Here is an 8969-nt window from a genome sequence, read left to right on the forward strand (position 1 = left end):
ACATTCATTTTACCCATAGCTGTAGTTCTGGAATGCTGTTGGGGAACCTTATGACAGGTTCTTCATATACTGGGTTCCATAGCAGTTTCATGGGATGCAACAGCTGCAGTCATTTTTGTCTTTATGGCACTGTGTTCTAGCTAAGTGTACAATGCTGTATTGTGGAGGGGATGGTGCAACGAGTCAGATAAATTGATGTTAATTGTTTTTTGTGCTGATGATATACTGTACAGAAATCTGAAAAATGTGTGCTAACCAGCCTTTTCTTTTTGCCTTTTTTGTTTTAGTGAATGGTAGTGTCTAGAAAGGGTATGTCCCTTCAGGAGAGAGGTGCCAATGTCCAGCCGGCCTAATAACAATCCAGGGGGGTCACTGCGACGTTCACAGAGGAACACTGCCGGGGCCCAGCCGCAAGAGGACACTGCAGGAGGAAGGTAAAGAGTGTGTGCCATGTTGCAGAGGTGAAGCTACGGGGAGGTCACAAATTTTAAGCCTGTACTATTCTTCAGAGTCTTACTAACCATACTAAATGCCACAAATATCTAATCATCTCTTGGATCAGGAAAGAACCATTCCTTACTTGGATTTGGAATTATTAGATGTCAGTCTTGTTCAGCATATATAGAGATGATAATGGCTTCTTCTTCCATATCTGTAGATACAAGGGAAGGGCTGCTCCTCAGACTCTTCAGCAGTCATCCTGGTCATGATCCTTGATGGGGGACTATTATGTACCTGTATATGTTTTCTACTTTCTATTGATGTTTATGTCTTGCACTTTGGGAGTTGTCTTTCTCATACTGTACTGTGACTGGAGGGATCTGTTTTCTGTATCCTCTGATGCAGTTCTTTCTTGGTTTTCCAGCAACAGGTCCCAGTTAGAGCAGGCAGACCATAAGACCTTTAGCCTTCCAGAGAGCAGAAAAAATCTTTCTAAGACCCCCAAAGTGCAGTCTAATACAGCTTCTGGCCAGCCCAGGGGATACAGCTCTAAAAGGTAACTTTACTAACTACTTTTTTCAAATTGCTTCCGTCTGCTTTGCTGGCAGAATTTCTTGCTAATGGTGGGTGTGAATTGCACAAATGGGTCAAGCCATTTTGTTAGACTTTAGAATATTCAGGGGTTTTGCTGTCTTCCAGTATCTACACCAGGTTAACGCAGAATTAGCATTTTAGAAACGGTCACAGATTTGTTCTTTGGTTTTCTCTGTTCAGCAGTATGTGATTGTGTTCACGCCTACATCAGTTTGCTAGCAATGTTTTATGATGGTGTTCCACTGTATTTTCACCTTCAAATATTCAAACAAATGTATCAATCTGTCCAGAAGGAATATTTAATTTTATCTACCGTGCTTTACTGCTTAATACGAGTCATTCTTTCATCCAAAATATGCATTTTGCCTGAGCGCCAACTGTTCTCTCGCTCTTCTTTTAACTACTTTACCATTTTAAAGAATGCACAGACATGTTACTCACCAGTGTATGAAGCCGGTGAGTAATTTTGCCAACAGGATAGATATTGAGAAAATAACATCTGAATGTGTCCCCATTTATATTCTATGTCCTATTATTTTTCATACTAATTTGACAGCAGGTCGCTCTAATGTCAACGTGAGAGCAAGAAAGGGTGGATTAAACCAATGTACAGTAGACATGGCCCACTTATTAGTATAACATTTTCATTGTATAACATTTTCATTGTATAAAATTTTTGTCCATTCAACAAGTGGGAGCACTTTACACATCCGCAAAGGTCTGTCTGTGTCATATTTAATTGGGTGCTCCACAGCATGCAACTATCGAAGAAAACCCCTACTGTCAAAACGATCATCATTCAATGCCCTGTGCATGCGCGGGCATTATACATCCCTAGGAACTGTTCAGTCCTCTATATTTGATAAGATTAAAAGGGGGGAGGGGGAATAAAAAAGCAATAGACATGCTTCCAAATGCTCCTATAAAGAAAAACAGAGGACATAAACACTTGGTTACAGGACCTGAAATGTTGAAGGTGTGTCCAAAAAAGGCAAGCAGAGTCAAGCCTATCTTGCTGCTGATCTGTATTCCCATTACTGACTTATCGTGCCTTGTTCTGCACTTTGTCTCAAAAAGTGTATTCATGGTGCACACAAACGTCATCTCCAAACATCCGAGGTGCATGACCAGCGGATGGCTTATGCGTAGCCAGAGCAATAAGTGACCTATCTGCTTCTAATGTACAATTGTCCTCAGCAATTTGATAACTCTTAGGGCCCATTCACACCAAAATCTGAAGGAAATTGCAAGTCAATGAAGGATCCGTTGACATGCTGACTTGCAACTGTACCTTCCGATTGTCTTCCTATCCATTGCGTTGCAATACATTTTTCATCGGATGCTAACTGAAGGGCACCAAAAAATGAATGGCTGTGAGTGGGGCTAGTTCACACCGCATCCGTTGCATTACGCTGTGCTAAAAAAAAGTTGGTGCATGTTCTTTTTTGTGTGCAACTTAACGCAATTGATCCGGTAGGATTGGGTTCTACTTCTGTTTTACATGGGGGCAGCCATATTCAATCACTTATTATACATTCCCTGCGGCCTTTTTTCTCCCTCTCTGATTCGCCTATAATTCTGAAGGTCGCCTACCAGATTAAAAGCTAGTAGATTCTCTATAGTTTCCAATAACCTAAACACAATCTGTGTTCTTGGTAGCCAGACACCATGCAGTTTGTAGGGTTTAGCAAGGATGTGGACACTGACATTGACTCCCACTGACCTAGAGCAAGTATACAGACACTCATTTCAGAGGGAAGTCAGGGCTTTGCCTACGTGCTCTGAGCCACTGACCCAGAATGCGTTGGACAGCAGAGCAGTCAGACTCTAGCAATTATTACACAAGCATCTTCATTTCCTGGGACTTACAAATCCCATTAGGCATTGCAAGACTCCGACCTCCAAAGACATGACTCCCAGAGGCAGGTACATGAATGGGATTTGTAGTTTCCCCACAGCTGGAGTTTGCCTACCCCTGCTCTACATGCACCATTTTCTGAACTAGATCACTCTCCCCAATCTCATATGCTTGAAGAAATCTGGACCAATTCCAGTGAACCAATGGGAAAGTTTTTTGGTCATATGATCACTAGAACTGCCAATCATAATGGATACATGACTTTATTTACAAACAAGCTGGTCTCTGGCCTGCTAAACTGTTAGGCCCCATTCACACCTAGGCGTATTGTAATATGCGCGTCTGTCGCGGTTTAATCGCGGTAAAAGTCGCGCGACCCCAAAGGCTACTTGGCAGTAGCCAAATGGAAAACGCCCTACAAAACGGCCCGGGACCTTTTCAGGAGTGGGCCGTTTTGTAGGGCGTTAGGGACGGGCGCAAATACGGCGAGGTGGGAACGAGGGCATTGACTACAATGCAATTTATATTTTTGATCGTTTTGTAGAGCGTTCGTCGAGCGTAGAACGCCCTACAAAACGGTCAGGTGTGAACGCAGCCTTATGATGACCTGGACATCCAAACATCCATGACCCTGGCCAAAATCCACTTATGGTCTCTGGCTTCCAAAGGTATGTTGTGGTTTCTGTGAACTGTACTTTGTACTTCTACCATGCAAATGTAACATGGGTTTTTTTTTTTTGCTTAGTTGATAAGGTTGAAAAAAAGACATAAGTCTGTCAAGTTCAATGTGTGATGCAGCAGAAAGTGTTGACGTGTTCAGTGTGAAACAATATGAACTGTATGGTATTGCTCATATTGCTGTTAATTTATGACATGGGTAATATGTAACTTGCTGCTGCAGAAGTAAAATCACTTCCTCTAAGCACTGATGACATTATTGCTCAGGCCTGAAAAAATGTCAGCTGTAATTCAGTTGGTACAGTCAACCAAGCTTCCTTGATGTTCAAAGAGTTTACCACCCCTCTTTACAGTACTCTGGTGGTCTCTGTTATGTAAGTGAACCTTTTGTGGACTGAATTTTTTTATTTTAGAGATTACAGCCTCTTTCACTAAAAACTGCTGATATCATTGCAGCAAAGCGCGCCATGTTTTAGGGCTCCTGATTGTCCTTGGCGTATGGATAGCCATTCTCTACACGGTTGCCTTTGCAGTGAAGGGTTTTGACCTGTCCAATCATTTCACTAACAAATCCTAGAAAAGCTTAAAGTGGCCCATGAAATCTACCAAAAACGGTTAAATTCTTCATTTGTTATCAGCATGTTCATACCACACAATGTTCACTGTGCTCCATTGTATTCTGGGAAATATTACTAATAAAACGGCAATACATTGGCAGAAATGGTTAGTCTGGAGTAGTAGGTCTTCAGAAAGCTGGAAAACTGCACCCAATTCATCCTTTGCTATATACACTGAGTGGCCAGATTATTATGACACCTGACATTTGTAGGAAAATTAGCTATAATTTTGGGCTGAAGTTGCTAGAGGGCCAGACCATTATAAATAGGGAAGCAGGTTGTTTACCACGACAGTAGAAGTGATGTTTTTCTGAAGATATGGGTGAGCAACGCAATTTAACAGCCTTTGAACGTGGGATGATTGTTGGCGCTCTGAGCCATGGAGCGAGTGTCGGCAAAACAGCAGAATTTGTTAAATGTTCAAGAGCAGCTGTTGTTAAAGTGTTTAAAGACCGGACTGTCAGCCGAAAATCTTGGTCTGAACATGCGAATTGTGGCCGTCAGCGACTAGTCAATGTTAGGGCAGAACAGAGAGTGGCAAGACTGGTACAAGACAACAGAAGGGCAACAGTGCAGTGTCAGATTCCTCGCATCACTTTTCAACATCTCGTGGAGTCACGAGGCGGCCCAACTAAGTATCTGACCACTTGGTGTATGCTCCAAGATGGAGGCTCTCATAGATTAGAGTTAGGACCCCACTATTCAGAGGGGACTTGACGAGGCAGTGCGGCTTTCACATATTTTGCAGAAGTTGTACAACTAAAACCTCTGTTTTTAACCCTAATTGTTTTTTTTAGCTGGTAACTTTTTGCTTCTGTATTGTGTAAAGCCCTGTATGCACCTTGCTTTAAAGCTGGTTATACATTGATGAGTGCATTTGTCTGACTTTAATTTACTATACCAGACACGCACGCACAATTCTTAAGCACAGATTTGTACAGCTTGTGAATATTTTCTGTACCAGACGCTCACTTTTTTTTTTATCCAGAATTCCAAGAGTACATATAAAGTGAGAACGGGGACCCAAATTTTGTTAACCTCGTTTTATTTAGATATTGAAAAATATATATATTTTTTAAAGTATTTGCATCTGTTTCTGTTAAACTCAGGGCTGGCATTTCACAGTCAGTCTTTTTTTTTGGCAGTCATGGGAATGCAGGCAAATGTGTGCTGGTGACTTTTTTTTTTTTCCCAAGATAAAATCATGAACCTGGAATTTAAGGTGCTAAATTCTACTTAAAATTAACCTGAATTTTCATATTCCTTCCACACAGTAAATATACTTTGAAACAAGCCCTCACTGACCTATTTAGTTGCAGGCACTATGAAGTAATTCTCAAGTTTCACAGCCGATGCACTGAAGTCCACTTCAGCTCCCTCCTCCATGCATTGACATGGCAGCCTTATAATCCCAAATTTGAACACAGAATGCACACATTTTGGGAGGAGGAAGCAAGGTGAGCTATTCTGCTAAGATAATTTATTCAGTATTACTCTTGTGAACTTGAAGGAATTGCTCCAGAGTGCCTGCCACTACAGAGGTATGTGAGGGCTCATTAAGAATCTGTACATACATAAAATAATAAAGCTGTTGTCAAGGGTATAGACAGTTAAGAGGAGCGTATGTTAACCTAATTCCAGCTGTAATGTATTTTCTGTTGTAGGTTAGAATATGGTATGTTTTTTTTTTTGTTTTTTTTTTAAATCATTTGTCAGAAACCTGTGTACAGTGTGAGGAATGTTTTTCTTCCAGAAATAATGCTTTAGTCTGCAGGCGCTTTAAATGTTTGTTTATTTTTTTTAGCAAAAATTGCTTTTTTTTTTTTTTTACTTGTTCCTTTTTGTTTCAGGGGCTGTATCGCACCTTTTTCAATACCACATCCAGAGGACCCAGAACCAAACAGCTCAGAAAGCCACAGGCCTAAAAAAGATTCTTCCCGTGGACTGAAACGTAGTGCCAGTCCTGATTATAGCCGGACCAACTCGCCTGGCTCTGCTAAAAAACCCAAAGCACTTCAGCACGCTGAACCCTCCATTGGGTCGAGGCGACCAAATAATAAACCTAAGAAGAGACAGATTGACCAGGAGCTTTCGGCTCCACCCACATCATTGCCATCCACAAGCAAAGCACACAACAGGAAGGGTGGAGTCCCCGGACCATCCCCGCTGCACAAAAGAAAAAGGACAGATAACTCCTCCTGTGTGAAGAGCAGCAGCGCAGCCATAGTAGCGACTGGTGCAGAAGACAGGCCTCCAAAACCCACCAAGCTGGCTTCAAAATCGGCCACCTCAGCCAAAGCTGGGTGTAGCACTATTACTGATTCCTCATCTTCTGCCTCCACCTCTTCTTCTTCCTCTTCTGCTGTCGCCTCTGTCTCTTCTGCTGCCCCACCTGGAGCTCGAGTAAAACAGGGGAAGGACCAGAACAAGGCAAGGCGTTCCCGTTCTGCCTCCAGTCCCAGCCCTCGGAGGAGCAGCCGGGAAAAAGAACAGGCCAAAGCTAGTAGCTCCTCCAAGTTTGACTGGGCTGCTCGTTTTAGCCCAAAAGTCAGCCTTTCCAAAACAAAACTTTCCCTCCCGGGATCTTCCAAGGCTGAGACGTCAAAACCTGGACCCTCAGGATTACAAGCAAAACTAGCAAGTAAGTGGTTGTAGAAAAATGGTATAATGCAACCCTTGACAGGAAACCTGTACTGGAAAAAGTAAGGGGGCTAACATTGTGGGCCACCTTCTGGACATGCTAGTTAACTGTCAGTGCTTTTTTCAGGCACTGATGCAGATGAGTCATGTAGATCAGGTACGTCAGAGTTCTAATCTGCCTACTTGTTTCAGAGGGTGGTGACTGCCTAGTAATGAAGCAACTATCTCCATGGAAGCCGGGCAGCTGGCAGTTTCAGAAGGGGAGGCCAATGGCAGTACAGGTTCTTTTTCAGAAAGTACTTTTCTTTTTCACATCATACATGAAAGTGAACTCCTCAAATAATATTTGGTAGTGCATTACAAAAAATAAATAAATGGAAAACTGATAGTTCTCTGTATTGCTCAGGTAGTTCTTATTTGAAAATTAATAATGAAGTTGACCACATAAGAAAATTGAGGACTGAGCAGTCTAATATTTGCAGTAGGTCTTTGACTGAAAGGAGAACTGAGGTGAGTGATTTTCACTCATCCACATAGTTCGAGCCAACGTGTGACAATGAAACTGTCACGTCGGCTCAATAGAGAGTAAGTGAGCGAACACATACCGTCGCTCGCTCACTTCTCGAACATCTCCCTGAAGAGAGCGGTGACTGTCCTCACGGCTCCCCCCTACCCTGTCCGATCCTCCAGCACTGACTGGTGGTACGGATGGGTGAGAGGGCGGGTACAGCTGGCTCTAGATAGGCAGAGCCAGCTGTCACTGACGCAGCTGGGTGGATCTCGACAGCAATGTTGGGATCCATCCCAGCTGCTGTGGTCTCCGTATACTGCGAGCTGTAGCTCGCGATATACTGAGCTTTGGGTCATGGTAGGACGCTAGTATATGTCCCCCCGTGACCCTAAAGAGAACTATAGGGGAAAACACTTACCCCCCATAGTTCTGTTTTAAAGGAGAACTATGGGGTTGAGGCTTTTCCCCATAGTTCTCAGGGTAATGGGAGGACACAAACTAGCGTCCTCCCGTCACTCCAGGCTCAGTATATCGCGGTATACTGAGACGCCGCAGTATACCGCGAGCTGCTGCTCACGGTACACTGAGACGCCGCAGCTGAAGTGGATCCCCACAATTGTGCCGAAATCCGCCCAGCTGCGTGACTGACAGCTGGCTCTGCCATGTAGAGGCAGAGCCAGCTGTACCCTCCCCCGTCCGTTCCGCCAGTCAGCGCTGGCTGATCGGGGAGGGGGGAATCCAGCCCCCCCCCCGTCACAGCAGAGAGCCGTGACAGGATCGAGAGGTAAGCGAACGCCGGTATGTGTTCGCTCACCTCCCGATCTACTGAGCCGACCTGTGACAGTCTCATTATCGGCTAGAACTATGATGTGAGTGAAAAGTTCTCCTTTAACATGCCTTGTTCTGCACTGTGTGTCTCTATGGAGGTGGACATTTTGGTAGAGGCAGGGATTTGCTTTCCTGTTTGAGAGCCTCCAGCAAGAAGAACCATGAGCAGCACAGAAGTAATTTTGACATATATCTCCCTCTAGAACTCCGTAGACTAGCATTCAGAGGCAACAGTGCAGGAAATCTCACACTGCAGATTTGTAGATAGGAGTCTGTAGGCACAGAAGTGCCTAGGCACACTCCTATACCAGGCCATCTGCTGCTATTTTTCAGGAGAAATTCCAGATAAAGATCTAGATATTGAGGTACTGCTTGAGTACAATTAGCACTTCTAGATGTTCCCTCTATCTTGGTCAATGTTCACTTTTTCAGTCCCACTTAGTATATTCTCCATTTGAAACTATAAAGTTGCATTACATGCTTTAACAATTTTAGCTATATATATATATATCTTGTAACGACCTGGTGTTGGCTTACACACTTCCTTTGTAGCATAGGTACACTTTAGGCTGGTTGTCCACTAAGTGTACCTTGTATATCTCTAAAAAGAAGTAGTTATTTGCTTTATCTATTGTGTTCTGTTTATCCATGTGTACAGCAGGTCATGTTTTGATACATGTTCCCTTCTCATCTTCTAGTTTTAATAACTGTTGTGAAGTGTAGTTGATTTTCCCAACGTTAAAAAAAAAAAAAAAAAAAAAAAAAAAACAAAATTTAAAAAAGGAACCCATGTTTTTTTAAA

The 8969-nt window shown here is 43.1% G+C and overlaps 1 protein-coding gene across 9 annotated transcripts in view; it reads left to right on the forward strand.

Annotated features, from left to right (window-relative positions):
* The first annotated feature begins 285 nt into the window (after nucleotides 1-285).
* Nucleotides 286-8969, forward strand: part of TRIP12 (thyroid hormone receptor interactor 12) — a 65355-nt gene continuing 56671 nt past the window's right edge. For 3 of the 9 annotated variants that reach the window (XM_018568359.1, XM_018568361.1, XM_018568358.1), the window contains exons 1-3: nucleotides 292-434; nucleotides 866-997; nucleotides 6039-6829. In XM_018568359.1, coding sequence (XP_018423861.1) covers nucleotides 337-434; nucleotides 866-997; nucleotides 6039-6829 — 1021 coding nt within the window. In that variant the 5' untranslated portion in view covers nucleotides 292-336. Of the gene's footprint in view, nucleotides 435-865; nucleotides 998-6038; nucleotides 6830-8969 lie in introns of all 9 variants that reach the window. The other 6 variants (XM_018568365.1, XM_018568363.1, XM_018568362.1 and 3 more) reach the window with 4 other exon arrangements.

The sequence above is a fragment of the Nanorana parkeri genome, unplaced genomic scaffold, assembly GCF_000935625.1.
Source record: "Nanorana parkeri isolate BGI_ZX_2015 unplaced genomic scaffold, ASM93562v1 scaffold1176, whole genome shotgun sequence".
Taxonomy (NCBI): domain Eukaryota; kingdom Metazoa; phylum Chordata; class Amphibia; order Anura; family Dicroglossidae; genus Nanorana; species Nanorana parkeri.